At 51.1% G+C, this 25848-nt stretch overlaps 2 protein-coding genes across 16 annotated transcripts in view; one reads left to right on the forward strand and one right to left on the reverse strand.

Moving 5' to 3' along the window:
• LOC122367815 (regulator of nonsense transcripts 3B-like) overlaps nt 1-1068 on the forward strand; it is a 21085-nt gene extending 20017 nt beyond the window's left edge. For all 13 annotated transcript variants that reach the window (XM_043341300.1, XM_043341249.1, XM_043341274.1 and 10 more), the window contains one exon: nt 502-1068. In XM_043341300.1, the coding sequence (XP_043197235.1) occupies nt 502-702 (201 nt within the window). In that variant the 3' untranslated portion in view covers nt 703-1068. The remainder of the gene's footprint in view (nt 1-501) is intronic.
• Nucleotides 877-24899, reverse strand: LOC122367793 (sodium leak channel non-selective protein-like). Of its 3 annotated transcripts, none has more exons than XM_043341211.1 (33): nt 24807-24899; nt 23162-23361; nt 22712-22897; nt 22370-22453; nt 21912-22051; nt 21413-21541; nt 20901-21058; nt 20450-20608; nt 20166-20254; nt 19240-19461; nt 18778-18945; nt 18213-18401; nt 17780-17917; nt 16993-17100; nt 16678-16776; nt 16216-16412; nt 15483-15578; nt 14388-14558; nt 13903-14082; nt 13585-13705; nt 13139-13270; nt 12596-12763; nt 11518-11732; nt 11168-11288; nt 10808-10941; nt 6329-6494; nt 5872-6069; nt 5442-5671; nt 4813-5204; nt 4429-4657; nt 4034-4169; nt 2810-2975; nt 877-2577 (listed from the first exon to the last, which is right to left on the reverse strand). In XM_043341211.1, the coding sequence occupies exons 2-33, from the start codon at nt 23273-23275 to the stop codon at nt 2399-2401; spliced, it is 5214 nt and encodes a 1737-aa protein (XP_043197146.1). In that variant the 5' UTR covers nt 23276-23361; nt 24807-24899; the 3' UTR covers nt 877-2398. The 3 variants fall into 3 exon arrangements, with proteins under 3 accessions (XP_043197146.1, XP_043197154.1, XP_043197163.1); XM_043341219.1 differs by having other exon boundaries at nt 24827-24862; XM_043341228.1 differs by lacking the exon at nt 24807-24899 and adding an exon at nt 24735-24802.
• Between the last annotated feature and the right edge of the window lie 949 nt (nt 24900-25848).

Consider the following 25848-nt stretch of genomic DNA (forward strand, 5'->3'; position numbering starts at 1 on the left):
CGTAACGGTGTGCGGACGGACGGCCCGGGGAATAAGAAAAGGACGAGCTGATGGGGAATAGAGTTGGTAGTCCGATAGCTAGCTAAAAGACGGTAGCTAGCGTCTAATTGTTTACCTGGTTCGCCCAGAACAGGGAAAGGAATATACGTGTTGAGCGGGCGGTACGGGGACCCGCAGTTGCTACTGTACACGAACCCCAAGTCTAACCGTCTGTCCTGTCCAGTAACAACCGATAACATTGATATCGACTGCTGGTCCCTGTACAAGAGCAGCTGAGGTTTCCTGTGAGTACCCTCTGACAGCTTATCGTTGTTCCCTGTGAGGGTGCTGGGACAATTTACTCAGGGTCGCTGTACAGTAGCAACTGCGGGTCCCTGTACCAGTGTTGCCGTGATGTGTGATGGACCAGGACGATGCTGTGTTGGAGGGACCATGACCAGTCATGGTTTGTAGTTGAGTTAGTTTCGCAATATGACTGTCGCATTCGTCCTCGCCCCGCAGGACCGTCCGTCCCTGGCCATCTACCGGCCCGGTATGGGTAAGTACTCGAGCCGCCGGCTGCGGGAGCGCGACACTGAGTCGCCGTCGAGCAGCGTCGGCGGGGACGAGGCGGCCGAGGAGCCGCCGGCGCCGGCGCGCGACCGGCCGGCGCCGCTGCCGCGCACACTCGTCTTCCGCCGCAGTCGGACTGCCAACGAGTAGCGGCCGCCGGCGCCACCCACCCCTCTATGAAACGATATACGACAAGGCCCAGCCGACGCCGAACTATGGGAGAAAATCAACCGGCCCGGAGACGCAGCAGGACGCTCACTCGGTGGAGGCTCGCGCCAGAAGCACGGAACGATTGGCAGGCTTTGTGGAGAATGAAAGAGCATGTGATATTTCGGTTGTATTTGGACAAGACAACAAAACAGCGACATCCGTAGCAAACAGCCTCATCAGACTAGATAGTTGTGACTAGACTTGGAGAATGTGCAAGAAGATCTCAAGAGATGTCGAGATCACGCAGTGGTTGTTACAAACTTAAATTAATCATGTATATAAATAAATAAATAAAATAACAAAGCATCTTCTACAACTGTTGGCACATTGATGACAGGTAAGCTCAGTTCGACAGAGAAGCGTAAAGCTTCCAGAACACAGTCGCGGCATCTTACACGGGTGCACTATGCCTCGCCTCATTGAGTCATGACTTTGGTCAGTTGTTCCCCATCTTGTGCGTAATGCTACACACTAAACTGGCGGCAAGCGAAGACGATGACTGCCCTGAGGTTCACGGATAGCACGAGAGATGTGGAGCTTGTTTGACAGCACACTGGCGCACGAGAGTCCGCAACAAAAATTCACAACGATAAGACTATGCAGCTGCGAAAAAAATAATAGTAGAATCAAAATAAATAATACAAGGTAAATAAATCACAGAAGAGCACTGAGAAAATATAGTACCACATATGACATAGCTGCTCTACAATAACATTCCAACAGCACGTAAAATTGGTACCTTTCCTATAATACTCTGAATCGAGATACATCAACCACCAAATAATATGTGTGATCAGGGTCGATCTACAACCCGCCTCCATACATATAGCTTTTCCCGTATCCGTGCACGGCCGAGGGAAAATCACGGCGGTGACACCCTCGCGGTCGCCGCTACAGGTCAACTGGACTGCCACACATCGCAACATAAACAATACACATATCTAAGCTCAGTTTTGGCCATTGCTAACAATATACCGGCATCTCTGAAGCTCGCGACACCACAACAGAACACGGACGGCTATAGACAGCTACATAAGCTATGTGACGGCTGTCATCTTTTCCACTTTGAGGCCATCGCCCCTCGTAAGCGGACGTATGCTATCTTACCTCAGGAGCCCTAGACCGGCTACCGCCCCTGCCCATCTGCTATGGCCGCAGTGGGGCTCATCTGGACCCATCCATCCCTAGATAGGGCCGGCGGAGACTACCGGACACCGGTCCTCTTGTGCAACACTGAAACTTGTGCATCTGATGGGGTCCAACCACAGGGCCCAGGTATGCGCCTTTGCGCTACTGAAAGTCGACATACCCGTCGCTAAGAGGTCCGAAGCCTATTCATAATGGACTCGGACATCACTCACAAAGGTCTCTGGTAGTGAGGATACTACTGGCAGGTCGCGCAACCCCTACTGAAACGCCACAGTACCACCTCGTGACGTGTTAGTCCCTCTGACATGCACAGTTCCCTGTAGCACATCGTAGTACCTCCCACCACGTCATACAGTCCTCCCTTAACTTCACAGTCCCCACTACAGTGGTCAGACACAGTAATCATACCTCGCAACACATCCCATTCCCTTCTGAAACGCCAGACGATCCCCGCCACCCCACCCACTCAGCTCAGAGCAGGATCCCGTCACACGGAAGCGGAGTCGTCGTGGCCGGTAGTCTGGCAGTGGTCGAGCCACCAGGTGGATACGTCTCCCCAGGCGGCGGCGGCCGGCGGCGCGCCTCCCACCGGCCGCGGGCTGCCCGGGGAGGCCAGCGCCACCGCCTCACCCGCCTCGTTCACGTCAGGTAGAGATTTGTTACCCACTGCGGCGAATGGAGGAAGAGAGGGAGTTAGACCGGGGGAACGGACATTTGGGACTGGCGAGCTATGATCGACAATTCATCAGCATAACTTACGGTGCAGACTACTTGGGGCAGTAATCTCTGTGAGACAGGGCAACTCCACACAATGGCAGAGCAGACCACTTGGCGGCAGTCTAACATCTAACATCTAACACCGTCTGCAATTAGGACAGACTGTGGCGGCGTCACTCACCGACGGAGCGCGTCCTGCGTTTGCCGGCAGGCCGCTCCTTGTCCTTGGTAGCGGTGGCGTCACTCAGGGACGGCGTCAGAAACTTCCTGGCCGCAGAGCCCACCGAGTCCGAGCGGCCCATACACACGCCCTTCTTCCGCTGGCGCGCGGGCGGCTCGCTCGGCTCCTGAGGTACGGGAACATCTAATTAGTTGGGGAATGGGGAACACAGCTGAGATACAGACATCCCAGTGGGGAAAGGGAAGCAGCTGGACCCGAGAGCACAATGTGCTAATGAGGTTATTTTAATGGATACCCAGACAAACCAGATCAGCGGGAAAGTGGTGAGGCAGCTGCTTGGGACGGACAAAGACACGGATCCTGGGCAAAGCTTGCTGAAGCCTGAAGAGAGCGGCATCTGGCATGGTACTAAATCGACCGCAACGATTGAGCGCGCAATACCAAATCCACCCACCAAAATTATCCTTAAAAGTCTCCAAAGTCAGCGGAAGTGATTAAAAGCTAATATACCAGCTACTGATCAGGGCTGGTTGCGCAGGATACGAGCCTGGGACGAGTTAAATCATCATACTGAAACGAGAGATGTAAAATGATGGTCTGCATCTTCATATTCCTTTCTCGCGCTGGATGACGTTATAAAGCAGTCTCCGAGTCGGTTCCAAAACGCAATGAAGCCGCGGACACTGTACAGTGTACAAATCACACTGCGAAGCACCGCAAACTGGTAGTCGTTTCACACAGCTGGAGCGAAGCTGCTGCACACGCCGGGCTTGGCTCTCCAGCTGCCGGTCCGTATTAGTGTTAGTATCCGGGCGGTCGGCTGGGTCACCTGCTCCTCTGATAGTGGCGGTCCGTCCGCCGGGGAGGGGGTGCGGCTGGGAGTCGCGGTGGTGCGGCTGGGTGTCACAGCAGTGTGGTTGGGAGTTGCCGGCGTCGGACGGTGATTGGAGCGCTTCAAACAGCGCCTCCGGTTATCAGGCTGTATCGACGAGGCGATAAATCGAGAACACTTCAATAAAGGCACAGAGATCAACTAAGTTTTTTTCGCACAATATATCCATGATCGGAACCGGTATGTATCGATCGTTCACTCCAGTCAACTCTACTTTCCCGCTCCTGCCCGCCCGACACCCAATATCCTTCCGACTTCTGAATACTGCTGGCTCCTCTCTAAACCATCTCCTTTTCCTCCATTTCCCACTCCTGTACGTCAGTGTCACCCACCTCCTTTTCCTCCTTCTCGCGCTCCTGTTTTCGCTCCTCGTTGAGTCTCATCAGTGCCTGTTCGTTGGTGGCACGCAGTCCGGCGATCAGACTGCTCTGTTCGCGTGCACGAATCCGCTTCAGACAGCCGTCCAGCCTGCGAGACGGGGAGGGCGGGTCATGGAGTGAGTCATAAGATTCAGACATTGATTTATCGAGTAACTGTGTAGGATCGTGGGCAAGAGAACCTGAGGCTGAATACTATTTTTCGCTTATTCGCCCGGGTTAAAGCTTATCTCCAACCCAAAATGCGCCTGCACGTCGGGGTGAGCACATTATTGCCTATAAATCACCAATTCCACCAGCCGGCACCGCGGAGTTTGTCCTCCCTAGTCTCCCACCGTCCAGACACTCACCACTGTCGGATGGTCTGTTTGGCCACCTCCTCCTCAATGATGTACTCGAGCTCCTCGCGAGCTAGCAGCTCCTCCAGCTGAAGGCTCTTCCTGATATCGACCGAGCGGTAGCTCAACATGTTGAGCACGTCGTGGAAGGTGACCTCGTCCCCGTTGTGCAGTCGCTCCAGCTCGTAGCACATGTGTTTGAAGAGCAGCCTGTCCTTCTGCGGGTCTACCTCCAGTCGACCTGCGCGGCAGCGGGATGATATAAAAGTTTTAAGACACATGCTCAAATGCCGTGTACAAACAAGAAGAAAGTACAGACGTCCATATAAAGTGAAGCTGGAAGCATCATACGCAGCCATGTGTGTAGCCAACAGCCCCACCATCATTCCTCGTTACCTTTCAGCAGTCGCAGTATGAATTTGACCTTCCTGACGGGTATGACGCCGCGCTGGTTCTTATCCACCACATTCCACGTGTTCTGGAAGTTCCTGATGTCGGCGTAGCTGAGCAGCGCGTCCTCCTCGTTGGAGTAGAACAGGCTGAAGTTCTCCATGATGATGGCCACCAGCAGGTTCAGCACGATGTAGGTGATGATGACGTAGAAGGAGCAGAAGAAGACGAGCGCCACGGTGAAGTTGCCGCAGTCGGTGCGGTAGTCGGGCGGTCGCGCCACCGTGCAAGACGGAGGCTCCACCATGCAGTCGTGCATTATCTGGTTCCAGTCCTCGCCAGTGACAATGCGGAACAGCATCACGATCGAGCTCGGAGCCGTCTTGAAGTTGGCTTGTCTGTAAGACGGACGACCAAGGAAGCATCAGACTCAGACGAACTGCTGGACATGATACTGAAAGACGCATTCGTGAAAAATCTAACCCACCATATGGCAACAATTAGCAAGACGAGCTACAGTGGCTCTCAGCTACCACCAGCAGTGAAGCGTCACCATCCCGAAAGTTGAGTCCGAGGTTCCGATATAAACTGCTTTAATTCCCACGGACAACACGAGCTGTAGCACCGTGTCTCACCTGCCGATGCCCTCGCCGTATTTGACCGTGCCGAAGAGGATGGTACCGGCGAACGCGTAGCTCAGCAGCAGCAGGAACATGCCCATGATGATGAAGAAGCTCTTGTAGACGGACACCACCACGGTCAGCATCAGCATCTTCAGGGTGGCGTGCTTGCCGGTGATGGTGAAGAAGCGCAGGATGATGCAGATGAAGCCCAATGAGTTGGTGTAGTTGTTCTGCACCTTCGACTAGAAAGAAAACACAGAACCTGATCATTGGCAGCACATACAGCAATGAGCAAGCTTAGGAAATTCCGCACATAATGCGCTAGAGCACGGTTGAAATTAAAACAGCTCGACCAGAAATTAAGTACGCATTATAATCGCATCCGCAGCTCTCAGCAGTCACTTATGATAATGGAAACGTCACTGACAAACGCGTCACTCACCATTGGGAAGGTGAAGTTCAGGATGACCCAGACCAGTCCTAGCACGGTGACAAACAGGTCGTAGCGGTTCCGTCGCGACTGCCAGTAGCCGCGCGCCGAGAAGGCTACCATCTTCATCACCACCTCCATCATGAAGAACAGGTTCAGGATGGACGACACCACGGCCAGGTAGCGCGTGTACGGCTGCGCGTAATCCCACTGCGATAGGATACACGAAACTATCAGAATATGGGCACATTCTGCATAATGTGCACGGCTGTTGGCACACAGCTGAGCGTAGTCTCAACACTGGGGACCGACATAATACGGTATCAAAGCAAGACGACCAGGGCCTATTTGTTCAGCGTCCCATCTCAGCTAGATGTAGCATTGCAAGTCTTAAGGGACCTGTAACAATGTAATAATTGTGACGATGCTGGTAACAGGGCAATTCCAACCTGGCTGAGTCGGTTCTCACCTGAACACAGATGAGGCTGCTGTTGATGATGACCAGCACGGCGACGAACCGTTTGAAGATGATGTTCTGCGTAAAGTCGTAGACGACGGCCCTCCAGCGTCGTCCGTCGGGGCGCGGCGGCAAGTGCAGCGGCTGCGCGATCTTCAGACGCTTCTTCAGGTCACACCTGATGGACAGCGGCGGCCGCAGTCAGCAGGACAGGGTGGCTTGGGACCAGTGTTCTAAAATTGGATTTTGGTTGGGTGTGACGATGATGACCAAAAAATCTAGGATGAAAAAAAAACAAGTAAAACCTATATCACTTTCGCAATAAAGGCGTAACGCTACGCTGGCTGATAATAAAAGAACATTCCATTCCTGACCACCAAAACTAACCGAAAAAGACGATGCAAATAGGTAAGGATGATATACGGCAGAATTATAACTTTAGCATCTGATCGCCAAGTGTTTCGAAATCCGTCCCATTTTATCCCTACCTTTGTGTTTGATTGAGACTAATAAAGTTAAGAATCACCCTTGTCTCTTATACAGCTAAGAATGAATACCTTCTTCAACCAGTGAGATTTCATTTTCCTCACAAGTCACAAGTCAAAATGCATTGTCACAATTGAATGACTGTCCAGTGGCCATCCTTCTCCTAGCCTTAAATCAATGCCTTCCTTTCCGTTTCAGATGCAGACAGCAGATATTACCGTCAGCATCTGCTAAGTTCCTACTCATGCTTACTGGCACGGATCCAGGACGGTCCTTCTGCCTGTATATTTCTCCTAAAGATCATCCGCGGACCTCCATCCTCGCGACGCCAGTCGCCATCATGCGAGCGAACTAGGTCTTTAAGAAGCAGAAGATGCAATGATTCTGTTGAAATCTGTTGTCATATCTTAAGGAGGGTGGGGGAGGGGCGGGTGAGGGAGCTCTCTCTATATGCAGGCTTTGGTACTAGTGCCATGTGGAGAAGTTTTCTTTCTTTTTTTAAGCAAAGGAAGTGGGAAGGAACCTGTCGTTGCCGTTGCAAAGGGTATCATTCTGTCGTCCTGTATTATTGATTTAGTGCAGTTGACTCAGACAGTGTATTTGTATGTAAGTGTGTAATGCGTGAGGCGTGGTCATCACTGTGACACTGTCAGACATAAAATCTTAGGTAATCATGATACCCTGATGGGCAGTTTGTTGACGTAACTGATCGTTATGAAACCAGAAACCGTATAACTCATGGGTTCTGGCCTCTGGGACGTTTTGCGCCTACAATATGGCGGCACCGCTTCCAAGATTACTGTATATTTGAGATAATATGCGGCAATATAAGTATGTAGTTTTCGTTCGCATCTGATCTGGTAATATTCGTACAGTGTACGCAGTATAGCTTTTAGCTTTCCATTTTCAACAGATATGACAATGGCCGGATGATACTGGAAATGGTGCCTTTGCTCTGGGCACACGGAACGGGACGCAGTATTGAGTATGCAATTGCAGTCGCACTATGCACCATGACATACGCCGGAAATCTCCCGGCCCGAACGCTGGAACGGCCAGCGATAGTCGGTACTCATTACGCATAGTGAAAATGGAAACGGTGTCAGCGCAACTCTTCGAAAGGAGCGGTGCACTACATGAGACTAGACAAAGGGTCACTGATTAGGGCACCCCAAACGGAACGATGTGCACTGCGCAGCATAATACGCAACATCGCAATAAAAAGCGTGCAACTAACCAGTAACCAGGGCATCCATATCGGAACGGAAAAAAATGATAAAAGGATGCCACCGACCTCATGGCCGGCCACCGAAACGGAGCGGTAGCTTCGTATCATGTCACGTAATAAGTGCTGAGTGAGAGCGTCAATGATCAGTGATCAGTGATCAGAGCACCCGCAACAGAACGGAGGGCATCAGTGATCACTGATCAGAGCAACTGCAACGGAACGGAGGGCATCGCTGATCAGGGGCGGATCCAGAAAATCTCCAAGGGAGGGGCCATTAGAAACCAGGAGCCCCCCCCCCATAATCCCACCTGTTGGAGGCCCCATCTTCCCACTTGTTGGGCCCCCCCCCCCAAAAAAACTGCGTCTATTGAGCTTATCTAGCTGTTCAGGCAACATCTCAACATCTGTGCAGGCTTGGAGGCCCTCTGTGCAGGTTAGGAGGCCCTGTAAAAGTGGTCATCTCTGTGAGTATAAGAGACCTCCAAGTTATGAAAAGCTTTACCAATCTTCTAACAAAGAAGTCTTCTCAGCTAGTCTTCTAAGAAATAACTAAGTGGGTAGGTTAAAAAAAAAAACTCATCGGATTTCGGCCACTTTATTTTCAGGAGGCCCCCTTTTCAGCTTTTTAACTTTTTAACTTTTTATTTTATTTTTGAAAAAAAAAAATCGGCCAAGGGGGGGGGGGCCATGGCCCCCCCCTTGTATCCGCACCTGTCGCTGATCAGGACACCCCAAGCGGAAGGGAAAGCGAGAGCACAACTGACCAGCACACCCGAAACGGAACGGGAGTGAACGGAACGCATTAGCGTTTCGCCGAATCGCGATTCCGGCCAAACATGGCCTCAAGAAATAGGTCACAGGTCAAAGGTCATTTGGGTCAGGAATATGAGATTTTCAGAGTAGGTGTCAGTGTCAAATTAATTGACTCGAGGGTCCTGAAAGTTTCGTCGCGATCGGCCGCTTTTTACGCGAGTTATTCTCGAAAAAACGAGGGGGTGGTTCGTTCGACCCCCCCCCCCTATACGGGCGAGGGATAATTTATTAAAAATCTAGGGCCTTCTTAATCCCATCTACCAGCTTCAGAACATGTATTGGGCAGATCTGGGAATACCGTATCTTAAATTTATCCCTAGAGGTGTGCCAAGGTATCCTTTCATTCATCTTGGCTTTCCCTCGGCCGAACGCTTCGTGTTTAAAAACCTTTAGAAACTAATTGAAATGAATAATTGGCGGTAAGATTATTGCAAAGGCATGAGAAATTAACGTAAAATACATCATTACCGGTCTTATAACCTCATTTCGCGTATGAAACCTGCCAGAGTCCACAGAGTTTCATATTCATCCCTAGGGTGTGCCAGGGTGGCGTGTCAGTCATCTTGAACCCCTGCCCGACCCGACGCCTCGAGTTTTAATTTTTTAAAGACATCTAAAAACTAAAAACGTAAATAATTTGTGGTGAAATTGATGTAATATGATCAGAAAAGAACGCAGAATAAATTAGTATCGGTCTCAAAACATTATTTTGCCTATGAAACCAGCCAGAGCCCGCGGAGTTTTAAATTCATCCCTAGGGTGTGCGCAGGGTGGCTTTTCTCATCTTGGACCTCTGCGAGGCCCGACGCATCGAGCTTTAAAGTCCTCTAGAAGCCATTGACGGACATAATTTGTGGCGAAATTAATGCGATAGGATCAGAAATAAGCGCAGAATAAATTGGCATCGGTCTCAAAACATTATTTTACCTATGAAACCAGCCAGAGCCCGCGGAGTTTTAAATTCATCCCTAGGGTGTGCGCAGGGTGGCTTTTCTCATCTTGGACCTCTGCCAGGCCCGACGCATCGAGCTTTAAAGTCTTCTAGAAGCCATTGACGGACATAATTTGTGGTGAAATTGATACAATAGGATCAGAAATGAATGTAGAATAAGTTGGTACCTGTCTCATACCCCTATTTTGTATATGAAAGAAGTTAGAGCCCACCAAGTTTTAAATTCATCCCTAGGGTGTGCCAGGGTGTGCCCAGCTGACTGTGGGTCCAAAGATGAAAATTTGTAGGCGTATCCTGCGCAACTTAGTCAAAAGCGAATTGCAGAGGTAGTGTTTAATTTGCGCAAGCAGCGGCTCATCCGTTTTGCGTTGGCAGCAAACCACTAATCATAGTTGTTATGAATATCCAAAAGCATTTATTCAGAACACAAGCCTGGTTTTTACAAACAGTTGAGGTGATCAAGGTCATTCAACGCATATTTGTTATTAACAGCTGGAAGTGTGCAAGGTTATTTTCTTTCGTTGTCAGTCAGGGTGAGTTGTTGGGTTTGTGCCTTGATTTCGCTTTTTTCATGGAAATTATGTATTATGTAGCAAACCTATAAGTTCTGTCTATATGGCGCTGCTAGGTATATCTGGTAATCTGGCTGTTAATTGTTGAGCATGAGTTGAGCATTTTTCAAAGATGAAAGAATTCCAATTTACCTGGTTTTGGGGATGAAAATATTTTACCCATTAGGTGTGATTTTCCACCCAAAATTTCCAAAAATGGAACACTGCTTGGGACGCTAGTCGCGATGGTACGACGCTAATCGCTAATCGCTTTGGACGCTAATTGCGTACTTAAGACCAGGGGGCATGGGACATTCTCTTGCAAATGCAGGCAGTATGCGGCACGGGAGCGCCCACATGTGCTACGTGTTTTATGCATTGCCGCATCCGGCACCCGACGCATCACCGTACCACTAGGGACCTATAACACCTAGTAGTGAGTATTCTTGCATCACACCCACCATCGGCGCTGGTCGACGGTGAGCAGCGCGGTGCCCTTGTTCTCCGAATAGTTGGCGATCACCACGCCGACAAACAGCGTCAGACCGATCATGCAGCCGATGAACACGAATATGTGGATGTAGATTGACTGCACCTGGAACGGGGGATGCAGCGGAGTCAGTCGGTGGGTGGTGGAGCCCGCACACAGTACATCTGACAAATTACGGAATGTCAGCCCCTAATGCGCAGCGAATTAACACATCTGATCAGGCACACGCTGCGAATTATGACTTTATTCATTTTCATGTAGGAATTAAATAACCTTTAAACTACAATGGTAAGCTCCGGCCTTTATAATAGAATCTTTCTTTAGTACTGACCGGTCCTAGCCGTTTAATGAGCACGTCCCTGATGTCGAGCCAGCCTTTGAAGGAGAGCACCTCGAACAACGCCAGCATCGCGTTACCGATCTTGTCAAAGTTGAACCGGCGCGGGTTGGCCCTGTGAGAGAGGAAGCACAAGTGACTTTGTGACATACATCACAACGTCATGTCGTGGGGACACATCCAGTAGTCTACAAGTGGACACGCAGGCCGCAGAAGCGCGAAATGCACGAAGCCGTGTCAAATGTCAATAGTAAGAAACCACAATGGAATATCCCCGGCCCTGCGAATATGACGCTTCTGCCGTCCACTATAGTATCGAACGGATGACTCGCGGATGTACTCACCAGACTCGCGGCACCAGGATCACCGGGTAGGTCTCGTTCTCTCGCGGGCTGATTTTCATTTTGGTGACGAATATCTCGCGCTGGAAGAAGCCGACGCAGTTCTGCCGCAGCTGGTAGTTGGGATCGGGGTCGTTACAGCGCGCCAGCCGGCCGCCGAACAGCTGTACACCGTAGCTGGCGAACACGTACAGCAGTAGAATCAGCAGCACAGAGACCTGTGAATGTACGGAAAAGGGGACAGAAACATGGTCACGGTCACGGTCAGACCTGCCGACACTGGATCCAGAGGGTCAAACCTGCCACAGTAGGAGGAGGCGGGCCAAACCACCCAGGACGCGGAGTCACGCCTGCTGGTATGTAGGGATAGGGACGGTGGGCCTTTGTAGGGCCTCCTGACGATTATGTGCTATAAACCAGGACTGCGGAGTCGATGGATTTTAGGGTGACTCCGACTCCGACTCCGGCTTCAAAAATCGACTCAGACTCCGACTCCAAATCCGACTCCGACTCCGGACGGTTCTATTAAAATCCATATCATTATATTGAAGCTGATAACGGATATGTTTTTATCTTGCCTGAAACGATCCTTTGTGCGCTCCAAGGCTTTGAGATGCAAAAATGCAAAAAAATAACACGCATAATTAAAAAGCAGGTTCTGGGGAATTCGCAGTCTTGCTTCTTTCGCTGAAAACGTCCGTCCAACACAGCAACATGGCCTTTTTTCGACCAAATCTAAATTCAAGCGCAACATCGTCAATCAAACAGGTGCAGTGCATGACGTTGAGCCATGCAGCGTTAACTCCGACTCCGGAGTCGGAGTCGGTGAGATTTTGGAGACTCCGACTCCGACTCCGACTCCGGAAAGACCTGTCGACTCCGACCGACTCCAGCTCCGACTCCGACTCCGACTCCGCAGCCCTGCTATAAACAGCTATCAATAATGTCCCGTGACAATGACCCAGCCCCGCAGCCGACTGACAAGTAAGTTTGCCCGTACTGACTAGCCGCAGTAACCCCGTCCCAAGGACTGAGACCACCCGACTATCCCCATCCAGCGACTGAGCCTGTCGGTACTGACCAGCAGGATCTCCTTGAATCCCCTGCAGAGCTCTCGGACCACAGTACGCATGTGCGGTACCAGGTAGACGATGCGCAGCGGCCGGAGACAGCGGACGATCAGCAGTAGCTGCTCCCACGAGACGGGAGGCACCGTGGTGGGCATCCACATCAGGAACACCAGAGACACCTGGCGGAGAGTAGCGTGACATGTCAGCTGTGCCATCCACACCAGGAATACCAGAGACACCTACATATAATTGAAAGAGCCAGAAACAGTGAATTAGCCTGTGCTCAGCTGCAACGTAAACATAAAACACCTGACACTCATGATGTGCAGAAGGTAACCAAAACCGCTGACACGTTAGGCTGCTGCGCCCTCCCGCGGGAACAAGCCGCAGCCACTGGCGAATGGTCGGTTTCATCGATCACTCGTCCTTTCACTCGTCGCAAGATCACCATGCTACGGACCGACTATGCCGTGGATCCCCGGCAGCACACCCGCCCTCGCCTCCACTCCGTACCACGTAGATGAATTAGGTCAAGCAGTCCGACAGCTCCTTACCACATAGATGAAGAGATCTAGCAGCCCGCCGATGTCCCTGATGAGTGACTTTGGAGTGAAAAGCAGGCCGTCGGCCAGCACCTTCAGCGCCAGCTCGATGCTCATGCCCACCACAAACAGGTACTCGGATACCTGGCGCACAGTCGGGAAACGGACGTCAGACACAAACGTCGGAGCAAAAACGAATCATAACGATTTAGAGTGGCGTCAGAGACATCGAGCAATACAAAACTGATGTCAGACATAGAAAATTACCAGAATGACGTGAGGCACATCGAGTCACACCGGCTGTAAGCATGGCGGTTGTCAAATTGAAAATGAAAAATTAGGGGTTGGAGGCAGTATTGGAGGGCGACGAACATTCCACCGGCCCGCCCGACTTGGTTCGGTCATCGGTGTAGTCTGTCCGGTCCCGTAAGGTCCTATTCGGCACGGACGGTACCCACCTGTAGTTGCCAGTTGTCCTGGATCTTGAAGAAGGGCGACTCGAACATCATTGAAGCGCAGCTGACTGTGGTGATGAGGATCATCGCCCAGTCCAGGTAGGTGACCAGGCCCAGCAGGTTACTGCGAAAATGAACGATTTAACATGATATGAAGTCAACATTAAACAACCAAGTGGTAGTCAACGATTCGGCTACTTCATGCACACTTCATTCACACATATACTGCGCGTGCGGAAAACGACCGAAGCTCGTCAGGCCAACACGCTATGTCTGACGACGAGACACCACCCCGCTAAACTCCCACCCACCAATACTCACTGGAATCCCTTGTAGCGCACTTTGCGCTCCTGCCCAGTGACCGGGTCCTTCTGTCGGGCGTTGTAGCGCGCATTCACGATCATCTGGCACACCTTACGGAAGCGGCTCTCCCGTCCGATCACAAACAGCGGCGTGTCAAAGTACGGGTGGTTTTCCCGCAGATCCTCTTCGCGCTGGTTACTGCACGGAAAAAAAACAGAGAGGTCACTCTACCAGAGACTGGCGCAAACAACGGGCCAGTGCACACATGAGAAGGGGCATATTGGAACGGCATGGATCAAACGATGGGTAAAATGAGATATTATCGGTGACATTATTAGTACGAGGTGGTTAATCATACAATCTCGGAATAGTAAGTAACGCCTGCCCGCGGCGAACTACACTCGCGTTCAGCCACATTCAAATGAAGAAATGGCTGCCACGGCACCGGGCCCAGTCCGCTGCCGGATCCAGAACTACCGGCCAGTCAGCACAGCGCCACTGACCGTTTCATCTCCGCCTGCTGCCGCTTGGCCTGCAGCAGTTTGATGTCGAAGTCGTGCGGGTTGCGGGCGTTGGACCCGCCGCCGCTCAGGGCCGCCACGTCACCGTTCTCCTTCAGGTGGTCGTACGTCTGTTTGACCTTCAGAGAGCCGCGCATCGAGCGACGCATCGACCTGAGGCGCAGGTCATCGGGTTAGAGGGTCAGGGGAGACCTGGCCTGGCCACAGGGAAAACGGGGTGACAGGGGAGCCTGACCCGGTATCGGGTCAGCGGGCAATGGAGAATTCAAATTGGTAACTTCTAATGCAGCCTTGGCATATCATTATTTCATACTTCTTAACTAGCATTCATGGGTTTCTCTGCCATGACAAAACGATGTTTGTACTTTTCTCAAGCATTGCATAACATACTCTACGCTTAAAGAAACCAGTACCAATGCAACTCAACTGTTCTCTCATAACTGACAAACGCATTGCAGATGATTTGGTCTACGAAAGTTTATCGATGATGCAGCCATCAGCTGGCCTCTAAACTGGCGATTAGGGCAGTGTCATCAGGAACATGGGAACATTGCCCCACATCCTACTGAGCCTAAGAAAGTGTGATGCGGTGTCACACTCGTCGGTGCCCAGTCATGCAGCATTGACGAGTGTGGAAACAGGAACAGTCGGAGCTGTGTATGCGTGATGGGAGGCTTAAAAATCATCACACTTCAGCAAACCACACCGGAACTAAAATGTAGATATTTTCTGGCAGTTTAGTCCGATCAGAGGTGTTCTGTAAGTCTGAATAGCGTACCGCCCTCCAGCAAAAGAGTGGTTGGTTAGCCTATGTGCTTTTGGTGTAATAACTTTGAATGACAGAGACACTCCTCTAAAGTGACTCAATAGAAATGAAAAGAGGGTTCGTGCACACACTTCGGCAATGGTTTTCAACAGCCATTAGACGTATTAATCAATGCAGATCGCTTATTGTGATGCTAGCAACCAACCACTAAATACACTGGAGGGCCGTACATCTGCTGTACAGGATTAGTCAGCGTGTTAGCAAGGAGCATTCACGACTGCGCGACAGCGCACCACTGTCGGCCGGCTTACTTGGCGTTCTCGAAGCGCGACTTGGCGGCCAGGCCTTTGCCGGTGGTGGGCAGCTGACCCGAGTCGCCCAGCAGCAGGCGGTGATTGTTACAGTCACTGCACGGCGGAGGGACCCGTCAGCCAGCCGGGCGGACGGGCGGTCCGGGTGGACGCAGAGGGCAATGAGGGAGGTAAGGGGAGGGAGAGCGGAGGTGGTAAGGAAGGAAATGACAAGAATTAAAACTTGAAAGAGCACAAGGAATAAGGAATTATCGATGTTTGGGATCGGACCTCCATTCATAACTCAACTAAGCACTGCATGATTATACGAGCTACCTGACTCATGACTAGCGACACATGGCACAGCTAGTTTACCTAGTCCATTCCGCTGTTACCGTTACATTACTGTGACCTACTGAAACAATAAACCCAAAGCAATCATGATTCCACTCGTCACGGGACAAACTGATTAGTCATGCATTCGCTGTTCATCGGAAACATCATAGCACACCGCATCGTCACATAATGCACCTCAAGCTAGCTGATTTGTCTTACCTAGAGTAAAACATACGTTAGAAGTTACCACTGTCCCCGACTAGAAAGACCCGTGCCGTGCCTACGATTCGATACTCTCTAGCACTGCCTAAATACCAAGGATCATTACGTTTTTTTAGGCAGCTTTTTACTTCAGCTGTGTGTTTTGCAGTATGTTATTGCACCCTACCCGCCTCCTCAGACGGCCGGTGCTACCTACTCGACCAGTCCCCTGACTCCGATGCTCTTCTGGTTGTAGTCGGACTTTCTGGCAGCGGTGGTCTTGTGCAGCAGCTGGCGGCAGCGGGCGCGCCGGTAGGCCAGTACCTCCCGGCCGCGGCTGGAGGCCTTCATCCCCGGGCTGTCCTCCTCCTCAGAAGGGTCGTCCACGAAATTACGCATGAAACTTTCCCGCACCTGACAGAGAGGATGGGGGTGCGTTCAGGGCAGGGATGGTTGACAGTTATTGAGTGAGCGACTGACTGTTGGCACTAAGACTACGATGTTCACTGCGCATTTGGCAGAATATAACGAAATCTCCATTTTGTGCGCACTGTAGCCGGATTATAACACCTGATCACCGTGTTTGTTTCTTCTGCAAAAGTTCCAGCTTCTGCCACATCCCCACCCCGCGACACGTGACCTCTAACACAACTGCCGCCGACCCTATCGTCCCACTCACCTTCTGCAGTGTGAAGTCGGCCGGCACCTTGTGCAGCCGCGCCATCTGAGGACGGTCCGGGAACTTCTCGAATATGCGCAGACGCAGCGGCAGCGTCTCCTGCGGCACGGGAAAACAACACATGATATGCCATTCACAAGTCGCCACAGCACTGCTTACAACATAAACTACTCGTATGACTATGTATATGCACAGGATACAATTGCGGCGCCGGTTCACGGTGAAAACGGGCCGCTCTGTAGTCTGTATATGTATTATAGCACTAATTCCTGACTTTGCCTCGACTCATGCGGCATACCTCATGGCTGCGCCCACCTGAATTCCGGCGCTCTGTTCTCTGGCGCGCAGCTGACGCAGCTTCTTGATGTCTTCATCCAGCTCCAAGTTATCCAGGATCACGGCCACGAACAGACTGAGCACGATCTGAGAGGTGGACGGCAAGGGGTCGTAAAACAACGGATTAACGAAAGAATGCTGATTGATGGGAACGGATCAAAATACGTATCTAGCACGAGTATAACAACGTTAGGAATAGGTACTGATACAAATAAATTTAGTTTATGAAGTCTATGTTTAAGAGCAACTAGAAGACTCCATAAAACGTAAACCCGTCACCGTCGACGAAAACCCAAAGCACACTACCAAACATTAATCGACGCAGTCAGCCATTTGCAGCTGTAATCAGCCGTATCACTGTAACAGCCATAGGTGTCGATTTCTACCGAGTTGGGGGGTGCCCGGGCGCAGCAAATCCGCCGCTGCCCTAGCGGTGACCTTGACCCGCGCGGTCTGTTGAGGCTCCAAAGCCAAGCCGGCCGAGCCGGCGGGGAATTTGGAGAGCTCGGGCACCCCCGACTTGGCGGAAATGGACACCCATGGTAACAGCTACAGTCTACACTCAGTTTGCTGGCAGGCGAGATCACAGTTACGCAAATGGTCACCGATCAGCTCAGAAGGCTACCATTTTGTTTCCTGAAGAGAAACGTCACCCGGTCCCGCTGACCAGTCCCCGGCCTGTCTCACGCACTCCGTCAGTGCCATCTGGCCCGCTAACCAGTCCCGTCCCTATATACGGCCTTGGTCCCGTCTATCCCGCGCTCACCAGTGTGACAAACAGGTGGTAGAGTATGAAGTAGATGGCCACCAGCGGCACGATGGCGCTGGCCGTCAGGTACATCGTCTCGTCCATCACGTCCACCCAGGCCTCCTGGGTCAGGATTTGGAACATGGACATGAACGCCTGCGGAAGGAAAACACATCAGTGGAGCCGACAGCAGCGACACGGGAACGATCAAGGATGATCAGGGATCGAACAAAGACGGCGACAAACGCAGCAAATAATGCACAGCGCAACCAGTAGGGCAACAATACGCCCACACACCTGATCTCAATTCGCATTACAAGGCCTCAGTAAATAATAAATTCCTTTGTTCTTACAAATTACCTTAGCATCCTGACACGATGATAGATAAAAACGAATTTTCTCCCAACATCCATTTCCCAGAAATGCAATCACACTTTTCCCCCAAACTCACGGCCGGGAACGTTTCGAATTTCTGGAAGTCGAGGAAGCAGAAGAGCTGCATGGAGATGGACGAAGTGATGATCAGCAGGCACATGGTGAAGATGATCAGACTGCCCAGCTTCTTCCCCGGACCGAAGATCTTGAATACAAAGTCCTCCAGCAGCGGGGAGGCCTTGATGAGCCGCACGATACGCAACACCTGTCCGCAGCGACGACCGGAAATCAGCAGCGCACTGACGACCATCATTTTGGCGCAATATTTCCGTTTAGATATTAATAATAATTGGCCAGGGTAATGAATTAAATGAAATTACATGATAGAATGGGTCGCACCTATATCAAACTGACCTGATGAAGGCAACCCATCCCAAACACTCAAAATGAGGTTTGATGAGAACATCGTTTTGTTACAGTCCTAGCCACATAAAAAGGTGCACCATGTGAAGACAGTAGAGACTGATAAGTGAAAGACAAAACAGCTGCTGAAAAGTGATTAATAAGGCTTTACCAGTAAAATATAAGCGCTAATTTTAGAAGAGGCGAGGATACGTAACATCGCGTCACAACTGACCGACCTGGAAGTAGGTGAAGACCGAGTTGTAGAGGTTGGGCAGCAGGTGGAAGGTGCTGCCCACGGCCAACACCGCCTCAAACTTGTGGATGGAGCGCTTCCAGTAGGTGGAGAAGCCCATGCACCACACCTTCACCAGCACCTCCAGGTCGAAGAAAATGGTGAACCCCACCTGTCAATGGCGGCACGTCAGTAAATCGGAACAGAAAAAAAATGGCCGGCGGCGAGCGTGGCAGCAGTACGGACTAATGTTTTTTTTTTTTAATGCCAAGCTAGTCGGTGGATACGGTCCCATCAGCTTGGCTTAGAAGTAATGCCTTTGTGTAGTTCTATAACCGATCCACCTCTATCGGGTAGATAGTCTCGATTATGGACCCACCTCTATCGGGTAATGCCCTTGTAGAGCTCGGTGACGGATCCACCTCTATGGGGTAGATGCCCTTGTAGAGCTCGGTGACGGACCCACCTCTATGGGGTAGATGTCCTTGTAGAGCTCGGTGACGGAGCGGCCGTCGTGCAGGAACTGCACACTGGACGAGATGTAGGCGTTGGTGAGGATGGCCGCCATGACCACCAGGTGGTAGCCGGCCGACTGGATGACGCGCTGCAGTAGCAGCGGCGCCGAGCCGCGCGAGCCGCTGTCCTCGGCCGTCACCAGCTTCCAGGCCGTGTCCGTGCCCGTCAGCACCTGTCAGAGCAGCAACGAGCCGTCAGCGGTCAGGCAGGAGCCGTCACCAGCGTCCTGGCCGTGTTCGTACTCCGTGTCCGTCAGCACCTGTCAGAGGAACGGGCAGAGCCTGTCAGCAGAGCAGTCAGCAGAGCTGTCAGCGGAGCAGTCAACAGAGCATCAGTCGACGGAACAGTCAGCGGAGCAGTCAACGGAGCAGATAGCGGGCATCAATAAATAGGGCTGATGTCAGACAACAGCCGCCACGAGCGTCAATTGGTCAGACAGCAGCCATCGATTGAACAGGCACTGTATCCGTCAGTTGAGCAGGCAGTATCCACTAATGGAGCAGAAAGGAGCTATCGACAAGCAGATAAACGCAACACCGATCGCTAAAAATAGAGCAGCAGTGACAGCAGACTATAAATAGACCGATATCAGCCGCACCACCGTCCATAACCAGCGCTCACACACGGATTTCAACAGGTAAACGCCATAAAGAGCGATTACAATCACAAAGTCGGGAATTGTCTGAGCGGCAGTCACACAAAAGTCAGAAAGTATTTCAAATTTACCGTGATCGGGAGCCGAGTCTCGACCACGGGCGGTAGTCGCTACTGAACACCCCACAGCACCCCAGCCCGGGAGCCCACTCACGTAAGTGGTGTACTCTTCGGAGAGATAACCGTGGGTGTCAGTTTACAGTCTCAACGCATGTTACTCACGTAAGTGGTGTACTCTTCGGAGATCTGGCCGCGGGTGCCCCACATCTGCTGGAACTGCACTCGAATCTCGTTGAATGTTTCCATGATCACTGCAACACGGGCAAAGCATTGCCACTCAAACGAACTGTTAAAGCGAGTCATAACAATGACCCGGCGTATAACACATCAAGCTCATTCTCCAAAATAAGTCCGTATCGATCAGCCCTTGGAGTGAGCCGATCCCGTCCCAACCCCGGCTCCCCTCCCGGCCAAGATCGCTGCCTCTGCTCGATCGGACCACCTACCGGCGATGAAGACGTTCTTCACCAGCCAGGCCAGGAAGAAGATCATGGTGGTGAAGTAGACCAGGCCGCGCCAGCTGGGCAGCGAGTCCACTGCCCGGTACATGACGTACACCCAGCCCTCTTGGGACGACGCCTCGTACACCGTGAATATACTGGTCGCTGAAGCACGAGGGGATAAAATCAGCTACCAAAGACGATGGTCATTTTGGTGTGCTGATCCCACTCAAGAGGAGAGGGGCAAGCTTGTAACGTTGCAAAGAGTATCATATGATGTAAAGTACAGGCATCTACCACAAGCATCTAGACATATCATAACTTTATCACAAGCATAAAACAGGCTTCGAAAAAACAGTCATTCTAAACAAGCTCACTGCGTCCGCATACAAAGCCCACTCTCCTCTAAAGCCGCCGCACCCTTCCCCGCGAGAACCGTCCGTCGCCCCACGCTCACCGAATTCGTCGAAGCCGTTGAAACCGACGTTGTAAGAGCTGTACCGCTGCGGGTCGTCGAGCGTGACACAGGTCATGTTGGGCGGGCACTGGTAGCCAGAGCCGGCGCTCGTACTGCAGTAGGTGTCCGGGATGGCCAGGTCGTTCAGGGTGACGTATCTGTAAGAACGAATCCATCAGTAAGGCCCCCGAGTTACCAGCAGAAGCAGGCTGCGCTACGACAGCGAACTGAGACGTAGGTGACAGTTTTAGATTTCACTATTTCGTTACAACGGAACAAGTTTGATCGAATCCTAGATCTCTGCATACGAGTATACCCTTACTGGTATACATAGGTCTGTTGGCCGAATGTATAATTAGCGATCGGTTCATCAGCATAAGCGTAATTGTCCCTCGCGATTTGTGAAAACAAGACATTACGTTGGCGAATGTGCCCTGAGCTAACGGTTAATACGGGATTCGATCCCGGAAACAGGGGCGTCATGAGACCTGACCATAAGAACCTCTAGCTACCTGGGGTCTGTGCCGCTCTTCACGCAGTGATTGTTCATCTTGCCGAAAAACTGCACCCCCAGCAGGGCGTAGAGGCACATGAAGAAGAGGAAGAACAGCGTGACGTTGTAGATCTGCTGAGAGGAGCGGCTGCCGGCCGAGAAAAGATCGGTAAGTTAGATGTGCTTGAGTAGCCGGTAACGGGCTGGGTGACATCGCGAACAGACCAAGAAGGGTCCAGCTTTCTCGCCCCACCACTCACCGAAGTCAGACCCATATCAAGTCCAGAGAGCCGTCAATGAAAACATTTACTTGGCTCAAACTGGAAAAGTTCCGAATAACAAAACGCATTACGTACGACAGAAAGTTGAATAACAACCAATGTAATCACGGTTGGAGGACGCGGGTGGAGGAACACTCACAATAAACTTCGCTCCTTGTTGATATTCCGCCCACTACATTACATGCTGTTTATATGGGTGCTCCCTAAGCGAGGCGATGGGGCATGGGCTCTACTTACAGGAGGATCTGGTTGATTCGGCTCTTTGGCATGCTGAACTTGAGGAAGACGCGGATGAACCTGACCATGATGAGCGGTCGTGGCGCGCGCAGTACGGAGAGGTACGTGTGCACGTGCACCATACTGGTCAGCTCGAACACCTGCCGCAGGCGGCAGACACGAGTGAGATCATACTGGCATCCCTGCCTCCAGCGAGAGGAGCGAGTCGGATCGCACTGAATTGTAAGCGATGGCATGACATGTAATCAATCACCCATTCAAACACACCAAACATTATGTATAACGTACCACATTACCATAAAAACCCCGTTTCCGACGAATAATGTGGGCAAGTAATATGCTACGGAAGCCATCACACGCACCACTTGACACACACGCTACTCACTTTCTTCCCTCAGGCTAAAGCCAATTATATGTGTCAGATAAGGATTTCAGCTTGGTCAGACAGGCCATCTCACCTGCAGTATAGCCGATACCCAGAGGAAGAACACCATGCTTGCGTCAAACTGGCACCAATGGTCCTTCAGGTACGGGTTGTCGCCCTGTGTGGCACATGATACAACTTGTAATTACACAGCTCCACCATCATTGGACAGGTAGAAAGAAGTCCACATCATATACAGGATAAACAGGCAGCAAACACAATGAAAGCGGCAGAACAAGATGTTTTGGACTGTTAAAGAATGTTCTATAAATATGGTACAAATTTCAGTAAGGTGCTCTGTCAGTTCACTTCTCACGCAAGTCAATGTGACACCGCAAACAGTTTCGTGACTCAGTGACTGCACAGAAATACTCACGCTGACCAGGCCACGGATGTGCATCTTGGCCACCATTTCGGCCGTGAACATGCACGTGACAAACACGTCCACGATGAAGGTAATGAGCTGCAGCGCTGGCCACTGCTCAAATGTCTTTGGAGTGTTGAGGCTGACCGAGACCAGGCTGAGCAGAGCACAGAGCCGCAGCAGGTGGCGTACCCATACCTGGACGGAAATAAGGTGACATGGCACTGTCAGTCACAGAGGACAGTACACAGTTGACAGAAGTCCTTGACAGCTAGAGGACCATGGCCAGCTAGGCCATCAGGAACATTGTTACATTGCAAAATGGAATATAACGATGTTAAAATAGCAATAAAATTAAAATTAACAAAGCAACAATTCACGTTAAACAGAAGACATTGATCACAATGCAACAAAACACCTGTTTGAAACATATACACCAAGAGTAAAAAAAGAATGACATACCTTGTTGACCCAATCAATATCTGCATTTTCATTGAGTGACTCATCAGGACCATAGTCTGAAAGAATTGGCTCACTTCTCAAGCTTGGCTTCCTGCCCAACATTTTCAATTTCATGTGCTTTCACATTGCACCAGCCATTCTGACTAATGCAGAGCCTGACATTTACTTCAGGTTCCAGATGGAGATGCTGATGGTCATGGCTGAAAAGGAATGCGTTAAGTCAATATGTAGTCCCCTGTGTAGCCAGACAGGAAAACATCCATACACTACGCCGGACGCCCGTGAGACCCGCTTACGCCGAAATTCGGCGCAAGCGATTTTGCGCAGAAATTTATGCGTGATTTGCGCCAAAAATTAGGTGCCTATTTGTGCGAAAATTAAGCCCTTTTCATATAAAGCACATGTGCAAATCTACTGATCAAGGCTATATCAACCAGACAGAGTGTTTCGGGACCTTGTACGCTCTCCCATGTTTGAGCGTCCGAATGAGTTTATTTCCACGTAAACCCAATACGGTAATACCTCGGCGGGAGCCAGCGAGGGCCGGGCGCTCAGCACGTGCTCCGGCACATCACCCTCTTCCCGGCTCACGGTGCAGAGCACCGCTGGGCACCGCTTGTCTGGGCACTGCTGGCACGTGGCGGAGTGGAGACAGCCGATTCGGTGCCGTACTGGAGCAAGCAGCACCAGTGGCCCGCCCTCATCTGGTGCACCGAAATGGCATACTCTCGGTCCTATCCGGGATAGGGAGCGGCGGCGTGTTCCCGCGGAGTAGCTTGAATAGTGACTTGAACCAGTTGTCGCGCCACTGATACGAGGCAGCACAATGAACCGCCCTGGTCAGCGATCGGGCGTTTGAGGGCAGGGTGGCCGCCTGTTTTGCCAGGTCGTCCGCGCTCTCATTCCCGATACTGCAGTGGGCAGGAACCCACTGCTATTGCTTAACGACGCTTGGCGACATTCAACAAGGTTTTCCATACCTATCTCTACGCCAAAGATTGAGGCCTCACCTGGACAGCCGTTCCTCCGCTGAGTAGACTCAGAGTGGCTCGCCAGTTTGAGCACACGACGACCGGGCGGGGACATATCATCCCGCAGCCTCTCCAGAGCCGCCCGCGGGGCGAATCTGCTGCTAGATTGACCAGCGTACTGCATAAATTCGGTGACTGTCTTTCGCCCCCCAAACAAATATGCGATCGCCCTGCGCCGAAAAATTTGTCTGCCGCTATGCGCTGAATTCGGCACATACGAAGTTACGCCAGACGTGCTCTGAAATTTTCGGCGCAATCCCGCCACTCCGCCGGAAATATTCGGCATAACGTGTATTTTTTCCAGTCTGGCTATGTAGTAAGGCCTAGTGGATAAGGTGTCCATCCCATAGCTTGGCAGTAAGAGCAGTGAGTTTGAGCCTCACTGGAGAGCTCCACATATTTTACCCTATGTTTTATTCAGCCAGATTGAGATGACATTTGGGGAGAGAAGGCCATGTTAGGACAATATCAATGTGACCATCTACTGCATGTGAAACTGTTACCACAACCCAAACCATGTATTACTTACATGGATTACTTACTTGGTAGTTTATCCAAGCTGTTAACATGCATGCAGTGAAAGGGTTTTGAGTTCCCAATATCAATATACCCACCCAATATATCACATAGGTACCGTGGAGTTCTGAGGATTTTTATTTTGCTTCAACTAATGTTTTTGATGCAACTTGCAAGGCTCACGATTTTCATAAAGGTTCTGTTCGATTTGACACTGCTGACATCTGTTAGTGCAATTGGTTCGCTGACGTCACGGGCAGCATTTATTTAAACACATGCAAAACGTACACTTTTCTGGCATTTCCTTCGTTGAATTGGAATACAAAATTGTAATTTCATGGATCATTTAATCAATTTTCAAATTTTATCTCTTTTGGTTGATGTATTGCCTCTTCCGAGAAAATATATCGCTCGCAGCTATTATCTCAGTGAACAGAGTTATAAAAATTATGCGTTAGAGAATGTCTTAGAAGCGCACTATTTGGAACAAGCATAAAAAACAACAACATGCGCAAAAAAAGGACTGCGGGACCGGGCTGCTAGTCCGAGGCCAGAGCTCCAATGGACAGTGGATAATAACTGACTGTCTGACCGACGACCGTCACATATATCGAGATGACAAATCAATACCGATCCCTGTGTGCTGTTCTAACTGAAAATTCGTGATAATGACCACTGTCTAGGACTAGGGAGATACGCTGATTTGAACAAAAACATTTTGTTGTGATTTTTTATGAATGCAATACCTACATTTGCTGCAATCTTGGCTGCAGGCTGCAATGCACGCAATGATGTAATGCCATGAATCGCCCTTTTTCAATCTAGCAGCTTTAAAAAAGTTTTATGCCTTGTGCCTTGTGTGTTGGTTGGCGGCTACCTCAGCCTTGTGGCTGAGGTAGCCGCCAACCAAGGCCGCCACCAGTTCGCCGTCCCTTACTTAGGCCGCAGGCCGCAGTGGGCCGCAGTCTAATATTGTCCGTGAGTGGCGCAGGCCAGCGCCGGCTAGGCACGGACACCTGAGTAACACGTGCTCGGCGGAGTGTCGGCGCCCTCCCTGCAGACGATCGGCAGCGGGCTGCGGGGCATGGCTTGCAGTTGCACTGCTGGTAGCACATGATGTCCCTGAAGAGGCCAGTCCTG

This window comes from Amphibalanus amphitrite, unplaced genomic scaffold, assembly GCF_019059575.1.
Source record: "Amphibalanus amphitrite isolate SeventyFive unplaced genomic scaffold, NRLGWU_Aamphi_draft 000031F_arrow, whole genome shotgun sequence".
In the NCBI taxonomy this organism is placed as follows: Eukaryota; Metazoa; Arthropoda; class Thecostraca; order Balanomorpha; family Balanidae; genus Amphibalanus; species Amphibalanus amphitrite.